The 20,257-nt window shown below is 40.7% G+C and overlaps 1 protein-coding gene across 6 annotated transcripts in view; it reads right to left on the bottom strand.

Annotated features, from left to right (window-relative positions):
- Positions 1 to 20,257, bottom strand: part of PAK3 (p21 (RAC1) activated kinase 3) — a 128,631-nt gene that overhangs the window by 96,818 nt on the left and 11,556 nt on the right. For all 6 annotated transcript variants that reach the window (XM_040265090.1, XM_040265094.1, XM_040265092.1 and 3 more), the window contains one exon: positions 3,226 to 3,427. In XM_040265090.1, the coding sequence (XP_040121024.1) occupies positions 3,226 to 3,400 (175 nt within the window). In that variant the 5' untranslated portion in view covers positions 3,401 to 3,427. The remainder of the gene's footprint in view (positions 1 to 3,225; positions 3,428 to 20,257) is intronic.

Here is a 20,257-nt window from a genome sequence, read left to right as displayed (position 1 = left end):
CACGAGCTTCCTGAGTCATCCTTTAGCCCAGCACATCACTTAAATCAGCATCAATAGGTTCAGACTCAACTTCAGCCAATGATTGCTCCTGTGTCAGATGTTGATCCTCACCCATAGCTTCTTCTTGTTCCAATATTCTTAAGGTCTTTAGGAGAAATCACTGAAAGACACTTCTCTATCTCTAGTCCAATTTTCTCCCATGTCATATTTTTTTCCCATAGGAACATTTTTATTTTATTTTTTAATATAAATTTATTTATTTTAATTGGAGGTTAATTACTTTACAATATTGTATTGGTTTTGTCGTACATCAACATGAATCTGCCACAGGTATACACGTGTTCCCCATCCTAGGAGAAAATTGCTTTACAATGTTGTGCTGGTTTCTGCTGTAGAACAATGCAAATCAGCCATATATCACCTCCCTCTTGAGCATCTCTCCCCTTCCCCCAACATTAATGGGGGAAATCAGTTTAACATTAATGTTAAACTAGCTAATGCCTCTTTTATGAAGAATACATACTTATTCTTACTTCACCCCTCCAGGTGATCACAGAGCAGGACTGGGCTGCTGCTTGGAGCCTAGGCTGGGCTCCCTGTGTTATACAGCAACTTCTCATCAGCTATCTATTTTACACATGATAATGTATATATGTTGATGCTACTTTCTCCATTTGCCCCACTCTTTCCTTTCCCAACTGTGTCCACAAGTCCATTCTCTATGTCTGCATCTCCATTCCATCCTTGTAAATAGGTTCATCAATACCATTTTTCTAGATTTCATACATATGCATTAACATGTGATATTTGTTTTTCTCTTTCTGACTTTCTTCACTCTGTATAACAGGTTCTAGGTTCATCCATCTCACTAGAACTAAAATATGTTCTTTTTTATGGCCGAGCAATCTTCCATTGTGTATATGTACCACATCTTCTTTATCCATTCATCTGTTGATGGACACCTAGGTTGCTTCCATGTTCTAGCTGTTGTAAATAGTGCTGCTATGAACACTGGGGTACATGTGTCTTTTTCGATTATGGTTTTCTCTGGGTATATGCCCAGTAATTTCCCATGGCTCATTAATGTTAAACTATCTAATGCCTCTTTTATGAATAACACAGCATGAGTGATGGTGTAGGAATTTCATGCACTAGGATCTTTAGACAGGGGTGCCTTTGTAAGATCCTAAACAACAAAGTTATACATTAGCTTGGCATAAGTCTTCTTAAAGGTCAGACTAAACACTGTCTAAGGGTTCCAGGACCTGAATCATGCCACTGGTTATAAAGACAATCTTAAAATGAGGATGCACATTTGCCAATGCATCTGAGGAACCAAAAGGACAAGCACGAATCAATACGACTTTGAACTCAAGATTTCTTTTGAGTAGTCTTGAGCTTCTGCAAGAAAGCACTGTTAAACCCATTCCTTAAGGAGAGAGGGAGTCATCAGGCTTTTCTATTTGCATGCTGGTATGCTGGAAACTTAGCTTAGTTGTTTCCTCTGAGAGGATATGGGCCTAGTTTTCTGCACACCAGTAATGGTTTCACTGTGACGTCACCTGAAGTATTGGCACAAAACAGAAACACCAGCCTCTCTGTTTTGGCTGGCCTCATATCAGCATCAGTTGGCTCATGCTCTTCAGAAGGGCAAACAGGATTGTTTAAGGGCTTCCAAAGCATGGCGGTCTCAACAGCACCAAAGATTTGTGCACACACATGACTCTACTCTTCAGTTGCTTTCTACAGTTGTGGCAGATAAACCACAGGAGCTGCAGGATCTAGTGGTTCTTTCTTTGGCACCACTGTCACCTAGGATTCAGTTTCCAGGTCATGCATGCATTTCCAGGTGCACCATGCATTTCTCAAACCATCCATTGCTCTTGGCAGTTTTTTTTTTTTTTTGAGATCCACTTTGGTGTCTGAAAACACGTCTTCAAAAATTCCTCTCACATGATGGGAGATCCCTTTCATGGAAAAGTGAAAGTGTTAGTCACTCAGTCATGTCTGACTGTAGTCTGCCAGGCTCCTCTGTCCATGGAATTCTCCAGGCAAGAATACTGGAGTGGGTAGCCATTCCCTTCTCCAGAGGATCTTCCTGACTCAGGGATCAAACCTGGGTCTCCTGCATTGGCGGGGAGAGTCTTTACCATCTGAGCCACCAGGGAAGTGTTTTCTTTTCTTTTTTTTTTTTTGGAAGTGTTTTCTTATTCCTTTGTTTGTTTTCAATCCAGAGGTTTAACAACATTTCTGTCTTTTCCATCCTTGGGTCACAAGGGATAAAGCATTTATTACATGCCATAGGTATACAGGAGGTAATCTTAGCCTCAATAAGAGTTTCAGCTTTCCTTATGGAAATTCATTAATATAATATAAGCTACCTATAAAGCTATCTGTTTTACCTTTAAGAAGCTTAAGAGTGTCCCTTATCTTTTCAAGAGATACTACTTTTCTTGCCCTTTAGCAACTTTCTCTGGTGCTGGAGTCCTTGTACCTGGTTTCACTCTCTTCTGCCACAATAGTCACATTTACAGAAGCCATGTTTAGGCTTTATGTGAATTAATGCAACCTGACAATTACTTATGAGGGATTTTATATTCCCCAATGTCACAAAGTGTCAGCATATGATATTTGAGGCCCAAGGATAAATGATAATATACTGTTGTGATACTTAATGCAAAATAGGCTGATTGTGTAGGGGATGACTGGCAAAAGAATGGTAGAGGAAACAAATGACTCAGAAATTTCTTCACACTTTGTGATATAGTCAGACAGACAATAACGTGGCACTTGGACTGACTTAGGTATGCTCAATTCAACATTTTCATGGTTGTCAAAATGGTATACAGAAGTAAATCCACCAATACTCAAATTCCTAATAAGGACAACTTGTAGTTAGGAAGGGATTACTATAAATTCTCCTTTAAATTTTATCAGAAAGGCACTATTCATATCTGTAAAACAGTCTTCTAGCTATGATTTCCCGTGGCTTACTGCTGAATTCGATGTTATGTGAAAGGCAAACACAGCATTTAAGTGTATTTTCTGTAAACCTACAGTAAGTCAATCAAACATCATCCTCTGACAAAATGCAACCTCTGAAGATGGATATGCAAAAGTCAGGCAGGCCCTGAACAGCCCATGCTCAAGAAATGACTTGAGAAAGAAAGCGACAATGAAAGAATAAACTAGCCCCTTTTCAACACCCGGCCACTGATACTTTACTTTTATCCCCTCCTCCTGGGAAGATAGAGCGAAGCCTGGCTTTCTTATTCTTCTCTTCAGGGGCCATAGGAAGTGGTTTGGAGCTGTGGTTGAGTGCCGAAGAATCCCGGTTGTTACTGTTCATCCTCAGTGGGGGAGCTGGGGGTTTCTCTTCATTATCCAGACCGTCAGACATTTTCAGTTATAACTGATTGCACAGCTCCTAAAGAAGAGGAGGAGAAAACAGGAGTTCAGAGAGGTCTGAAAGACAGTCTGGTATATACAGGAGGTCTAACATCTTAGAAACAGAAGCATTGGTATCATGCTATTTCAGGTTTGACAATAACTTTTCTGAGGGGTTCCTTTTCTAGAGGGAAGGGAGCTGTCTCCCTAAGGCCCAATGATGTAATTTCCTAAAGAGGAAAGCAAAGGTGAGTTTTTTCAACATGTAGATACAAATACCTAAGACGCTTTCTCCCAAAGACACTTTATTTTCTGCTGTCCACACACAGTCTTTTAATGCACAATTTACAATCTTTCCTCTTTGTGAACAAAATTGGGCACAGGAGCAGAAAGGGTGACAGAGGATGAGATGGTTGGATGGCATCACTGACTCAATGAACATGAGTTTGAGCAAACTCTGGGAGCTGGTGATGAACAGGGAAGCCTGGAGTGCTGCAGTCCACGGGGTTGCAAAGAGTCAGGGAGGACTGAGTGACTGAACAACAAGAATGATCATTTTGGTCAGTAGCACCACTTCCTCGGAGCCTAGAATTGACATAGGCCTGGTTATTGATTTTTGACGCCCACAACAATCGTGTTAGTCACTTTGATACTGGGATGCCTTCAGCATCTGATTCTTACCTGTGTGTACCTGATGAACAAAACACGTTCTATTGCTTTATGAGAAAGAACTGAGAAACATTCTAGTAAACTAGGTAGTTTCAGCAGAGTTGGGGTATACTGCTAGGAGAAGCACTGCTCCATCTTCAAGTAACAGAGTAGATGATAACACAGAGATAAGCGTCACCAGGAGCAAAGAGGAACTCCAAGGAGAGGCCTGTTTCCTGAGGAGACACCATAACCCTATTCCTTGTCATATTTTATGTCCTAGAAGAGGGAACAAGGGAGTTGACAGGGATGACAGGCTTGTAAGAACCAGTTTGGGTCTTAGCAACTAATCTGCTCTTAATTTCATTATTCTCTAGTATTTTGTGCTGAGAGCTGAACACATTTGGGTTTCATCCCACTGAAGGGTTACATGAACTGGAAAAGCACAAACTCAAGGAAATGTTGTGGTTCCTGGCTGTCTTCCCACTCTAGTTCAAGTCTTTCCATTAGGGCCCTGACACTTGCCATTCCAAGGCAGGTGTTAACAAATACCTTCCAGGGGAAACAGGTTGGGGGAGGGATGGAGTGGGAGTTTGAGGTTAGCAGATGAAAACTAATGTATACAGAATGGATAAAAAACAAGTGAACTCTATTCAAGATCCTGTGGCAAACCATAATGAAAAGGAATGCATGATATATATATTATTCATATATATATATATAGCTAAATCACTTTGTTGTACAGCAGCAATACATGCAACATTGTAAATCAACTATACCTCAGTTTTTAAAAAGAGTACCTACCAAGTGAATCTCTACTTCCAATACAAGCAAAATCAAATCCTACTGCAACAAAATCTTTGTAATTTCATCAAGTATTAACTGAAACTAATTAGCAGTAAAAGAGCTCTCCAAACACAACTCAGCATATCGCTTTATTCCAATAACATACCTAATGGGAGGGGGGTTTGGGATGGGGAACACATGTACACCCGTGGCGGATTCATGTCAATGTATGGCAGAACCAATACAATATTGTAAAGTGAAAAAATAAATTAACAACAACAAAAAACCTGCTATCATTCTTTTCAGCCCTTCAGAGGTTACATGTTTATTTTCGGTAATGAATTCTAAATTATATTACATTAAGTGGAAATTTAAAAAATTTTACTGTTTAAAATTTTCTCAAATATATAGAGCCTGTAAGTATTCAAAAATAACTGAGTACCAATTCATAGCTTCTCCATCTGCACAGGTGACCGCCAACAAACAATGATTGGTGAGACCTTGATTTGCACAAGAGATCTATTTTCCTTTGTCTAATTGTCATGCCTTGCATTATCTTAATGAATTAAGACCAACTCTAGTTTTTTGGGGGAAATCGTGACAGTGAAAATATTCAGTAGTAAATGTTTTGTCACTACCACCACCAGCTTTTTAAGTCTCACATTTTCCTATATGGGTGAAACTGTGTTGTCTTTATTGTTTAATCACTCAGTGGTATCTGACTCTGCAACCCTATGAACTGTAGTCCATCAGGCTCCTCTGTCCATTGGATTTCCCAGGCAAGAATATTGGAGTGGGTTGCCATTTCCTTCTCCAGGGGATCTTCCCAACCCAGGGATCAAACTCACGTCTCCTGCTTGGCGGGCAGATTCTTTACCACTGAGCCACCAGGGAAGTTGGTGAAACTATAGCACAAGGTAAAATGAAAAAGAAACTGTGATGTCAAGGATCAAGTATATCCATAGACTGCTGGTAAATATTTTCACTAGAATATGAAATCAGTGCTAACGGGTCTACATTCTCTTTCACATTTTGATCCTTCTCAATTCATTCTTTCTCCAGAAGAGAAGTGAGTTTAAGACTGATTTCACCAATGGTATTCTGTATCAGACAGGTTCATGGTTTTTACTTACTAGTGAAGAAGAATTTGCCAGACAAAGAATAAAAGCACTAGTTTTTCGCCTTGTATGTGTTTTGTGTGTTTTCCTTTCTGGGTTCAAAAATAATGCCTGAATATGAGATGATTATTAAATAAAGCTCAAATGTACAGAATCTTGGTAAAAATAATGAAATTTGAAAGTTATTGCAAAAGAACTGAGGATTCTAAGTAAGACCTAGAAAACAGATTTCTGAAAAATGTGTCTCATGGGGAGAGAGAGCCACCATATTCTGGATGATATCTATTTTCTGAGGACATATTTAACTTGAGATGGCAGAAGCCAGAGAAACATACATGGCCCCTTTAAAATGATATACAAAACTGATCTTACATAATAAGGCAAGTAGGAGTCTGAGCCATTCAGGGTTCTAGTGCACCCACGTAATCCAAAATACTAGGCGCCTTTGTTGTGGATAATTAGGTGTGGCTAACAGTGGCCTTTTTCATCCTTAAATACTCTCTCTGGCGAGAGACTCAAAAAGTAGATGCCCTGTTTCTTTTCAGGTCGAGATTAAAAAGGGCTACTTGGAATATAGAACTCACACTATACTCTCCTATACTAGACTAGAAATTGCTGCTGAAAATATGAATACTACATACTTGCCACAGTCTACATCACAGGCATTCTGAAGGGACCCAGCTTAAATGGCACACCTTTCTACTGCCCAGCAAACTGGAATCGGTTTAATTCTGTTCAACTCATCAAGGGATTATAAGAAGAGCTGAGATAAATCTCTTACAGAGATGGAAATGAAACTGAAGAATCTTGGCACATTTCCACAATAGGAACATGAAGCAAATAAACACTCAGTTTACCTAGACATTTCAGATTCTGTTTTGCTCAAATTATCCTATTATGCTAGTTCTTTGTGACCCTTTACAAGGCACAACCAATCTTCATCTTTTTCTAATGGTCCCAGATAATTCTGAGTTTGTGACCAAGGAATAATGTGGGCGACTCCTTATCTCTAACTCACCTTAAAAGCAAGGGCTTCAGAGGATACTTTTAGGTGACCAATGGAGAAAGGCTAGGGCCCTGTAAGGCACTCTTGCTGTTAATCTATTTGCTTCCCAAGTGGGAGGTATCTCCGGCTATTCCACAGACGTAGGAAAAAAGGGGGACTCTATTCTGCTATGTTTATAAACAATGCTGATTTACGAAGCCAGGTCCCTCCCCTGAGACACCTCTCTACAAAGGAAACTATTAATGGATTGCTGGTTCAATCTGCCTATGAGGTCATTATTTCCAAGATCTTGAAAGAGACTATTTTGTTTGGGGTGGCTGTAGGCTCTACTTCAAGAATTGTACAAAAGCACCATTATTCTCCAGGAACCCAATCGAAAAACTGTTGATCTTTAAAGTTTAACTGTTGTTGTTCACTTCTGCAACACAGAAGAAACTTGCAAGTGTGGGTCATGCCGGACCCAGCCAACAGCCATGTCATTTCATTTTTAGAACATGGCCCTTTGCATTGCTGGAGGAACAACTAATTTGAATGGACACCCAGCAACAGCTTGTATCTGTTCACAAATTGCTTTCAGACTTGGCTACTAGGTTTTTTCCAAGAGAATTCAAATGGCTTTTGCAGATGGTATATTTTTGGTCCAGCCCTTGGGAGTTAATGTGGCTTACCAAAGTTATGTAATTACAATTGAAATTCATCAGCAGTAAGAAATGAGCCTCTTGTCTCATGATAACCAAGATGATGGAACAACCCTCTTTCAGAGTACAAAAAAGATTAATTTTTTATTTCCCTCCCTCCTTATCTGCCTTTTTCTCTCACTCTCCTATCTACTCCCATGGTCCCACCCCTAAATGCAAGGGCAGGCATGTGCACACAGGTGCACACACATGTGCATACATGTGCACACACACACACACACACACACACACACACCCCTTCACTGAGTCGCCTTTGGACCCAGAGATTTACTACAAAGTATTTCAGAGGAAAACTTTTATCAAGATGCATGGCAACTTTAGAGGAAATGATTAGGTACTGTATATACTGGTCATTCTCTCATTCTTCCAAATGTATTCTGTTAATGTGGTACCAAATGAAACCCTCAGAGAACATTCAGTAGGTTAAAAAAAAGCCACCAACCTGCATGTTCCAGGAGTCAAGGGGAAAGATAGATGCTCAAATATATTCTAGATAATGTGGCCAAAATTCATACCATGACATAAGTGTGGAATTGGATACAATCAAAAATACCAATTGTGCCCATTTGTCACAGGTGCTCTACTCACATGTGTGAAAGGTTAGAATCCAGAAATACTGGCCCTACGACTTGCAAGACCATCTATGAAGCCACTGGCAACTGAAATCAATATTTTCACGAGATCTGATACCATCAGAGACAATGGTATCTGATACCATACAGAGACAATGCATGTCTGTATTATTCTGTCTGCTTTCAAAAATCTAAATCACTGTTTATTTGCATACTTTCCCAATGAGAAACAAGCTAATACTGGCCTCCTTTCAAAAACAAAAGCCTAGGCCAGCAGACACACAGCCTTGATCTAATAAACCCAGAGGTAAAATTCTCAAACCACCAGCCACACAAGGCCATTACTATAAATCGGTGAGCCCATCAACACTGCTTTGTCCCTCTCATATCAAACTAGAGGATATAACGCAGTAATGAGATGCAGCCCAGGGGAAATTTCCAAGGTTTCTGACATTTCTGAGATACCTACAAAAATAATAGGGTTGGCTACAAGACACCTGGAGCTGATGAGATGACAATCAAACTGACAAGCACACATAAGAAGATTGATTCTGGTATCACAAAAATGTAGTCAACAAGTCAAAGAACTCTCACTATGTTAAGACATTAATAGAACATGAGGGCATTTCAAATTTCTAGAATTGGGTAAATCTTTATAGCAAGAATTAGCTCTACAGATCAAGAAGAAGTGAGCTTTTAATAAGTTTCCAGATTTGGAGGTATTAGGCTGACACAGATTTAAAGTCAGCCAACATCTCCTTAGACAAAGATACCAATGCTGGACTGTTCTTTGTATTTTGGGATGAGGTTACTGCTTTTACTGTGAGAATGGTGTATACACTGAATTATACTTGGTTGTGGGAAAAAGGATCCAAGAGTTACTTGCTGGCTCCTTCTTGGGCTCCCTTGTAAACAGAAGTACACATTTTTCAAGATGGCTAGCTGAGCTTCCAGGTATAAACTGTGATGGGGACACAAATGATGCTTTGCTAACTAGCCTATGCTGATAACTAAACCCACTTTACCTTAGACACATTCTTAGCAACTACAGTAGCCAGACACTTATGATTGGCAGTGTAAGTAGATGTAGTGAACTGTTTTCAATTGCCAAAAAGGAACAAAACACCTGGCCTTCCACAAAGGGGACAATGTATTATCCTTTGAAAGAATATACAGTGCTTTGCATTTTACAGCAACTTGCATTTGAAGATTTCTAGCAACTTTTCAGCCATTGTTTCCCATAATAGGCTAAGATGCCAAAGAAGGGAGAAAGGGCATTCCTCCCATTTTATAGGGAGGAGGAGCCACCACATCTGTGTCCCTCAGTAGCCCCAAACCCCCACTCCCAAGCTAGGTAGATGAGAGCCTGACCCCTAACAATAGCAACCAGATGGGCCCAACTTAGCATTTTGACCATCTTGTCTCCAACTGCACATAGTCATTAAAAATGTCATCCCCCTCACTAGATCATAAACTCCTAGAGGGTAAGAACTCCTCAGTCATAACTGTCATGCTTTCATACTGCTTAGTACAGTGCCTTGTTCCCAGTAGGCATTAAGTACACATGTGAGGGAATGAATGGAACTCTATATGTTCTATGCATTTGTTGAAGCTCTGAGTACGTTTTTCTTAATGTTGAATAAGCCTATATGCTTACTCCAAGCAGGTCTGAGCCAAGAAGGAGTTTGGACATTTTGGCACTAGTCTATTGGCCAAGAAATTGGGCATCATGGAGAAGCCAGCCACCTTTGATGATCAACACCTCATTGTTCACTATATGGCCTTGTAACGACCACAAGTTTATTCAAGCTCTGCTCTTATTTGAGCCGGACAACAACATGTGAAGAAGGGAGCACCATCCGCATTTTCCACATGGGGAATTAACAAGGCATAGAGGTTAAATGACTTACCCAAGGGTCATAAAATAACTGCAAGAACCGAGACTAGAATCTCGAACTCTCTTCAATTCCCTTCCCCTGATACCATTACAATGTGGATCCAGGTAAACCCACCTACACATGCACACACTCTTTCTCTTTATACATACACTTTCATCCTCCCCAAATATTCATATGACAGTTCTACCTTTTTTCATTTCAACCAACTTCAGGCTGGTACTTACTGATTTCAACTGCATTTCTCATCCAAAGACCCAAGGCTAGAAGATTTACTGACACAACTCCAGGAGGATTCGTTGGCTGGTAGGACCAATTCTTAGACGGCCTTGTTTTGGGGCTTGTCTGTTCTGGGGCACTCACCAAGGGAACTCTGCTATCAGAGACAGGGGTGTGCTGTTTCAGAGAGCCTTGCCTGGGAGATACCATTACAGCGTGTAATGGAGGGAAGCCATTTCGAAGATCATTTGATCAGGAGGAGCTGAGCTACTTATTAGGCAGATTTGCAAAAGCAGCCAGACAAGTAAGGGAGGCACTAGCTCTTTTTACAGCTGCCTTGTTTCAGTCTTAGATCCTGCAAAAGATAGCTCACAACTGACACACATACAAAACATGGTCACACAGAACACATCCATGCTCTGTCTCACACACAAGAGCAAATGAGGTCAGTTCTGCTGTAGTCCTATTCTCTGCTAACATCTTTCTGAGTGACTTCCATTGTTTGCATCAGGAACTTCACATTAATGAAATCCAATAAGCCAGCATATTATAGTTGCAAATTTCAATGATAGGTTGCAAATAAAGAAATTAATAGGTACACCATGGCATACTGCACATATTATGTGGGACAAGTAGCTCCCTATTTGAGCGACTTCCTAAGCTTCTAAATGAATGCAGCACCGTACTTTATCATTCATTGTGTATGCTGCATGAGCTAATGCCAAGAAAATGCTAATGACCATCTGACGTGTGTTTATATTTGCAAACTGATGCATTATTACAGGTTTGGGCTTTCCATTTCCAACACTGATGCTTCTAAGAAGAGAAAATAAGATGCATGAAGAACAGAGGTAGAAATTGTTAAAGCATAAAAAAGTAAAAGATGCTTCAAATAAATGTGGTGGGGAGAAGAGAAGTAAAACCAAGTAATCAAACACTTCCTGGTTCTCAAAACAGAACACAGTATCCTTGGAAGCTGTTGGACAGAAAAAAATTAGATGCAGATGAGCAGCTCAAGTGAACAGGATATGGTAAACCAACATCTTGAGTCTCTGGGGTTCTAACTGCTCTCTGTGACTATGCATGGGTGATAATTACACCCTTCCCTGATCGACGCTGGTGAAAGAGTCACAAATTCCCTCAAACTCAAGCCTAAAAATTCAATTGCCAAAATTTCTAGGGCTCTTTGTATACATAGAGATGTCTGGACATTGTTTTCAAACCTGTGCCTTATGGCTCATCGACCTAGGAACTTGCTCCAGTCTCAATTTGTCTATGCCCAAATTGGCTTTCTATAGGGAAGGTACCCACTGAACATTTGAAGAGAAGAGCTACATGGGGTCAATTGAGACATTCACATTACATTTTTCTAAACTAGGAATTTAGATCATTTTAGCAAAGCTCATATTCTACCCACCACCCCTCCAAAAAAGACATATTGCCAGAACTGGAGGTCAAAGAATTTGAACTGGTATAAAATGCAGCAACTCTTCTTCAGCTTTTGCCCTTCAACCAAAGTTTACAAAAGAGCTGAGCATGTGTCTATATAGCATGTGGGGGGCTATAGTTAATGAAAAGGAAATATTATCTTTAAAAAAAGGAAGAATGGGAAATGATCAGACCCAATTTCCATCTATCACACTTTACAAATAGTAGGGGATAAACTGCTGGCCACAGCCTTAGCTGTAGGAATTCCCCATCTCCTACCCCCACCAAGATGGATTATTATTGTCTTAAAGAAAATTGGCCCTGGGTCTAAGAAAAGATTACAGTCCACCCAAAGAAATTCCTCTAGAAACCAAAAGCCTAAAGGATGACCTCAAAATCAAGCCTGCTGGCTTTCCTAAGTTCACTTCAGATCCACCAAGTGACTAGCAGCTGGGTACTCAGCCACATGGTTGCAGCTGCCACTTATCTTCTCTAAGATATGGCTCATGCCTGGTTCATGCTGGAGCAGACCCCTCCTCTAGCACACGATCAATTTTGATGCCCCAGTACTCACCCGCACACACAAAGAGAAGGCTGTCAGATACCTAAGTCTTTCTGTGGCCTGGGGAAGTCCCCAGACTGAGATCATAGGGCCCAGCCCTTACCTCTCAAAGGAGGGAAATGATATCCTGGTAGGAAAAGTGCAGATAAAGCAGAAGCAGGATTTAGTGCAGGGAGTGGGAATCAGCAGGGGGACTCAGTCAGTAGTTCCCAATGACTCCTGTGGAGCCAGAACTATGGCCTAGGACACATCCTGACCAAAACTGGGGGAAGGAAGGGACTTCCCTGACACTCCAGTGGTTAGAATTCCACGCTTCCACAGGTTCAATCCCTGGTTGGGGAACTATGAGCCCACGTGCCATGCAGCATGACCAAAAAAAAAAAAAAAAAGGGCAGGAAAAGGGGAGGAAAGCTGAGTGTTCATAATAAATAAATATATATAACTCTGTATTATAATTCTGTGTCAAGCAATGGTCATCTCACAGTGTTCTTTCTCCTTTAAGATTGAGCCTAATACATTCCCTGCACTTACAATTATGTCAGCCAATCACCAGTGGGTTATACAGCTGTATAAAGAGAGGAAAAGGGAAGATCTTATGTCAGCCTGACATTGCTTTTTATAGGAAAAGAAACCAGGTACATGCCTTCTTATTATGGATTGCTGATTGACTTTCATTTCAAAGAATCTGAAGACCAAAACAGAGACCTGCTACCCTGTAAGGAGGTCAGATAGTAACTCATGCCTCTTAAGCAACCCATCTGTGCTTGTATTCATTTATTTCAATAACAAATATTTATTGAGACTTATGTACTGGGTACCATGTGAGGTGCTGGGAGTAAAGAGATAAATATCAGTAAATGTCCAGCCCCAAAAGAGATTATATAGGCTTGAACAATGGGTTTCATCTCTGGCTGCATATTCTATATAAAATGTATATTAAATATACAGATAACAATACAACTACAGAATAGGTAAGGGCATGTGTTTTGCAAATTGAAGAGTGCTAAAAAAAAGAGGGACTGGAGGAGTTCAGAAGGAAGAAAAGACACTTTTTGACTGCTACTAGATGAGAAATTGGTACCAATAATTATACCTGCACATTCAAGGCAAATGTTTGATATGGATGTTCATGCCTCTCAAAGAATGCTCAAACTACCGCACAATTGTGCTCATCTCACATGCTAGTAAAGTAATGCTCAAAATTCTCCAAGCCAGGCTTCAGCAGTATGTGAACGGTGAACTCCCTGATGTTTAAGCTGGTTTTAGAAAAGGCAGAGGAACCAGAGATCAAATTGCCAAAGTCCGCTGGATCATGGAAAAAGCAAGAGAGTTCCAGAAAAACATCTATTTCTGCTTTGTTGACTATGCCAAAGCCTTTGACTGTGTGGATCACAATAAACTGTGGAAAATTCTGAGAGAGATGGGAATACCAGACCACCTGACCTGCCTCTTGAGAAATCTGTATGCAGGTCAGGAAGCAACAGTTAGAACTGGACATGGAACAACAGACTGGTTCCAAATAGGAAAAGGAGTACGTCAAGGCTGTATATTGTCACCCTGCTTATTTAACTTATATGCAGAGTACATCATGAGAAACGCTGGGCTGGAAGAAGCACAAGCTGGAAAGATTGCTGGGAGAAATATCAAAAACCTCAGATATGCAGATGACACCACCCTTATGGCAGAAAGTGAAGAGGAGCTAAAAAAGCCTCTTGATGAAAGTGAAAGAGGAGAGCGAAAAAGTTGGCTTAAAGCTCAACATTCAGAAAACGAAGATCATGGCATCCGGTCCCATCACTTCATGGGAAATAGATGGGGAAACAGTGGAAACAGTGTCAGACTTTATTTTTGGGGGGCTCCAAAATCACTGCAGATGGTGACTGCAGCCATGAAGTTAAAAGACGCTTACTCCTTGGAAGAAAAGTTATTACTTTGCTGACTAAGGTCCATCTAGTCAAGGCTCTGGTTTTTCCTGTGGTCATGTATGGATGTGAGAGTTGGACTCCGAAGAAGGCTGAGCACCGAAGAACTGATGCTTTTGAACTGTGCTGTTGGAGAAGACTCTTGAGAGTCCCTTGGACTGCAAGGAGATCCAACCAGTCCATTCTGAAGGAGATCAACCCTGGGATTTCTTTGGAAGGAATGATGCTAAAGCTGAAGCTCCAGTACTTTGGCCACCTCATGCGAAGAGTTGACTCATTGGAAAAGACTCTGATGCTGGGAGGGATTGGGGGCAGGAGGAGAAGGGGACGACCGAGGATGACATGGCTGGATGGCATCATGGACTCGATGGATGTGAGTCTGAGTGAACTGCGGGAGATGGTGATGGACAGGGAGGCTTGGCGTGCTGCGATTCATGGGGTCGCAAAGAGTCGGACACAACTGAGCAACTGAACTAAACTGAACTGCCTCTCATCTCCACACCACCAACATTCATACCTACCAGGCATTGTGTCAGGTACATGGAGATATATACAAATAGAGATGAATGAAGACCGGTCCCAGTCTTCAAAGAGGTCACAGTTAAATAAGGATGGTGGACATGCATACATGCAATAGGAAATACAAAGGGATGCAACCCAGGTAGGCACAGGATGCTTTAGAGGGACAGAGCAGAAAGGGTAACAAATGTTCTCAGAGAAGATCAGACGTATATCACTTCAGCAGAGTATTGAAGGATGAGTGGGAGTTTGCCGGGGTTTGAGAAATGGGAAGTACTAGGCTGGTATACATTATTCAAGAGTATATTCCAGCAAACAAATACTCCAACCATGCTAGATCATGTTTCTAAGGTTTGGGTAGCTGTTTCTCCTGAACTAAGTGATTCCAGTCTTATGTAAAAACAGATCTTAAAACTCTGGAAGAAAGTAACATGTATAAGACTTTCAAAAGGCAGAACATGGGATCCTGGTAACATACAGAAGGGACCAGTATGGGTAACACAAAGCATTTTCCAGACCTAAAGTCATATATGAGCAGAACAGACTTCTTTGAGGGAAAATATATTAAGACTATAATATGTGGGAAACCACTTCCTTTCATGTTCCATTTAAGAACTAAGTTGCATCTTGTTCCCTAATTTTAATTTCTGGAGTTGATTTTTAGTTAGGTCTTTTTATAACCCCCCCCCCCAAATTGTCTCCAACCCAACAAGAATGGCTAGTTCTAGCTCCACTTTTGGATTGTTCTGCAATCTTGAGGCAATCAATAAATCTTCATAAATAAATTCAATCCTTCATTCAGCATTTATAGAGTGTCTAATATGTGCCCAGAAGGAGGGGGATGCTTTGAAAAGTTAGTGCAGAAGGGTAGCTAGTACTCCCCACAGGTGTCTGAGGATGCTACCCTTGAGCAAGGTATTGAAGGATAAGTAGGAGCTCCCCAGGGTCTAGGGCAAGATGTGAACTAGTTAGTCCCTGCCCTCAAGGAAAAGTTTCATGGGTGTTGGCCATGGCAGCTCAGGGTGAAGATGACAACAAGTAGCTACTGAAGGACAAGAGAGGGGCTCCCAACAGCCTGAAGAAGGAAGCTTCACAGAGGAAGAATACTTGAGTTGAATTTAAAAGGACAAGTAACCAAAGGTTACATTTCAGGCACAAGGAACAACATGTACTAAGACCAAGAGAAGATTACAGACAATGCAGTATGAGAGAAGCTACACGTAACTTGATGCAAAAAAAAAAAAATAAATAAGACCAGTAAAGACCAAATTAAGAAGGATCTCACATGCCTTTCTTAGGGGTTTGGGCCTGTCTAGATTAAAAAGCCACGGGTGAGGAAGCACGGGCAGTATGGAAACAGGAAAAGAGAGGTTTCAAAAAGTAAAAAGTAGCTCTATTCTGGACATTGGCCAAAGATGGCAGAGATGCTAGTAGTGGGATTAACTGGTCTCAGGACCCTAAATAGAAATCTGGGTACAAATAGAGTTCTATCCCAAGAAGCCCAGAGGAGTGTTGGAGGACTAATGTGGTTTTTTTTTTTAAGGCTTTAGGGGGTCTTCCAGCTTTATTTAAGGATAATTGACAAATTTAAAATGTATATATTTAGGATGTATAATGTGATTAATGCTTTGGTATATGTATACAATGGGAAATGGTTATCACAATCACATTAATTTATACATCCATCATCTCACACTGTTTTGTTTTTTGCTTTGTTTTGCTTTTTGCTATGTTGAAAACACTGAAGATCCGCTCTCTTAGCAAATTGCAAAGATACAGCACAGTATTATTAACTACAGTCATCATGCTGTTCATTACATCCCCAGTGTAGCCTTTACCTTTTGTTCAGGATTCCAGACAGAACTGTGCTTCAGTTTGTTTTTAGGAAATGAGAGCAAACAACTAGCTTAGAATGATGATTACTTAAAAAGTTAATGAAGTTGGTATGCTGATAACAAATATGATGATGTGGGAGGCCTCTTAAATGAGCAGCCACTGGACTGCCACCAGTAATCATATTCCCAAGAGAATTCTAAGAACACATTATTCTGGTTTTGGCCAATTGGACAGCCCTTATCAGTTTCATAAAAAATTTGTCTAAATGTTTATAAAGACTCTACCAATAAACATAAACATTCTACAAAGACTAAATATCTACAAATGGTCCTCAAATATATAACTTTTCTACAAGTCTATGTACAAAGAAGAGAGAACAAACACAGTGACACATTGGATACCTCAATAAAAATTATATTAGAAATATCTAGTGGGAAGCAAAACAAAGATCTAAGAACCTTGTCTTTATTACATAGCAAAAATAAAAAGCTGAAAGGAACATCAATTCACATGTGATTGGGAAAAAATTCTCTCTAGCTATATCTATTCCTCTCAATGTGTGTGCTCAGTCGCCTGGTCGTGTCTGACTCTTTTCTGACCCCATGGTCTTTAGCTCGCCAGGCTCCTCTGTCCATGAAATTTCCCAGGCAAGAATCCTGGAGTGGGTTACCATTTCCTTCTCCAGGGGATCTTCCCGACCCAGAGATGGAACCTGCACCTCTTGCGTCTCCTGCATTGGCAGGTGAATTCTTTACCACTAGTGCCACCTGAGCAACATTCCTCTCAATAGAGACAGCAAAATTAAGACAATAAATATAAACAAAGCAGCAGTCATAACATGTTTATATGGCATTATGGAATGGTTCAATGGAGAGCAGGATACGTGGGCTGAAAATATTAATTTGGAGACCATCAGCATGGAAGTAGGTGCAATCTCCCAGGAAGACAGAATGACAGAAGGCAAGATCTCAGGGGAACACCAATATTTAGGGGCTAGAGGAGGAACCAGGGATCCTTGAGAAATACGATTAAAGAAGTGGAGGAACTGAATCTATGACATCATGGAAACCAAGAGAAAAGTATTCCAAGATGAGTATGGCTATGAGGCAAATGTCACAGAGAGGTCAAAAGTGCTCTTATCTTTTTGTCCTTCCATCCTTTCCCTAGGGTTCACTAAAGTTGATGCCTCGTCATTTTCAGGTCAGAAGAGAAACAGCCAAGGAGTCCCCAGAGGTCTAGTGATGTGTTTCAGTATATTTCAAGAATTTCCATTTCCAGGCTCTGGACATTTGGTACTCCTTGAGCAGCATGAACAAAACCACATGACATGCCTTGAGAAAGATTTTCCTTTTGGTGGGAACTGGTACTGCCATGGCCATATATCACCATGACCCTCAGCTTTGCCGCAAAGGGCACTTTTATGATGTCGTATTTTTTGCACTTCTGCAACATGATGGACAACCCACAAGACACAGAGAGAAACACCACATGGTTCAGAGAACAGAAAAACTGTAGCTACCATTTAGACTTTTTTTTTCACAAGGTTTATGCTCAATTCAAAGAGGTTGTACTTGCTAACCACCACCTCAAAGGTGCTGTGAAGCAAAGATGCAAATATTCAGCCTGGACTGGAACCTTCTCAGCCCAGCACTGCTGCTAATGAGCTTTATGACCTTGAGTACATCCCTTGATTGCCCTGAATCTATTTCTTCACAGACGAAAGGTGACTACCTCACCAAGAGGTTGTGAGGATCAAATGATCCACATGTGAGAAATGAGTAAAGCAATTTAAGGTATGTTACCCACAGAAGATGTTTACAATTACTGCCACGATTTCATGGGCCATAAAATCACCACCATTCATTAAGATTTATGTCCTAGGCACTCTGCTAAAAGTTACTCATGAACCAGTTCACATAACTTGCATAACCCTTTGAGGTATCATTATTTCCATTTTACAGATGAAACTGACATTCAGAGACAGCAGCTTACTTGCCAAGGTCACAGAGTGAAACTATACAAAGGCAAGTACCATACGATTATCACTTATATGTGTAATCTAAAATATATGACAAAAATGAACTTATCTACGAAGCAGAAGCAAACTCACAGACATAGAGAACAGACTTTGGAGACTTGTGGTTGCCAAGGCAGGTGGGGTAGGGTGGGGGACGGTTGGATTGAGAGTTTGGGATTAGCAGATGCAAACTATTATATATAGAATGGATAAATAACAAGGTCCTATTGTATGGCACAGGGAACTATATTCAATATCCTGTAATAAACCATAATAGAAAAAAGTTATACAGTCTCATGTCTGTGTGACTCCAAAGTCTATGCTCTTATTTATGCTTCCTCAATCACACTACAGTTTTAATGTGAGATGATGAGTTCTCAGTTACCAAGGCTTTCACATAGACAACAAAGCTCTTAGGGCTTTGAGATGGGTGAACTGTGCTTCCATTGTAATGTTTCGGAACAAAGCTTGGAAATGAGCAGCCCCAGTGCCCACAATGCAGGCATTTCAGCATTAGAATCAAGGTCAGAGGCGTGCCTGTGGCTAGAGACCAGATCTTGGGCTCCACTAGCATAAGGAGTCTTTTTCATTCCTCCTCCCCTAAGTTTCGGTATACCAGCAAATGAAGGTGATGTTACTGAAGGCTTCATGAGTTCAAGGGAAAAGTTGTAGGATGAGAGGGGACATCGAAATGAACAAGAAACATCTCTACAGTGGCCAGATAAGGACGTCCTAAAATGACACAAGAATTGAGGAAATGCTCATGGGTTTTCTTTTTCACTCTTCTTAAGTGGGAATGAACATTAACCCCAGCTTGCGGTTAAGAGAAATAAAAACTTAAAGAAAAGCAGGCAACAAGTTCTGTGAAAATCGGGTTTTTGGCAGCAAAGAACAATACTGTTTCTCTGTTACTTCAGGGTTCTGCCCCTTTGAAAGCACCACAGTCCAAGGGTTGTGGTAAGGATAGTAAGAGCTGCCATTTGTTGAGCACTGACTTTGTGCTCAACATTTGTTGAGCCAGACATTGTATTTCATCCTAACAACTCAATGAGGTAGATGGTATTAGTGTCATGCCCATTTTACAGATGAGGAAACTGAGACTTGAGGAGCATAAGTAGCTGACTCAAACAAAGTTACATGGTAGGAAGTGGCCAAATTGGGATTCAGAAGCTGGGGTAGCTAATTCCAGAGTTGGTGCTCCTAATGCTTCTTGCAAAAAGCAGACTCACTAGAAAAGACCCTGATGCTGGAAAAGACTGAGGGCAAGAGGAAACAGGGATGACAGAGGATGAGATGGTTGGATGGCATCACTGACTCAAAGGACATGAGTTTGAGCAAGCTCCAGGAAACAGTGAAGTACAGGGAAGCCTGGTGTGCTACATTTCATGGGGTCACAGAGTCAGACACGACTTAGTGACTGAACAACAATGAACACCACCACCTCTATCATAGTGAATGAACAGGTTATTAGATATTTTGAGAAGTATAAAATACCATATAAATACAAGGGGTGGGTCTCTTTACTTAGCACTCCTCACTGTATTGAAGTGAATTCAGGTAGGTGCATTTTTCCCCTCCTAAATTTCAGTCAGTACTGTCAGTTTTATAATTTGCTTTCAGTTAAGTCTCAGCATATTGGCAGAA

The sequence above is a fragment of the Oryx dammah genome, unplaced genomic scaffold, assembly GCF_014754425.2.
Source record: "Oryx dammah isolate SB20612 unplaced genomic scaffold, SCBI_Odam_1.1 HiC_scaffold_23, whole genome shotgun sequence".
In the NCBI taxonomy this organism is placed as follows: Eukaryota; Metazoa; Chordata; class Mammalia; order Artiodactyla; family Bovidae; genus Oryx; species Oryx dammah.
Note: the sequence above shows the minus strand (reverse complement) of the source record. Positions and strands in the feature narration are given on the sequence as shown.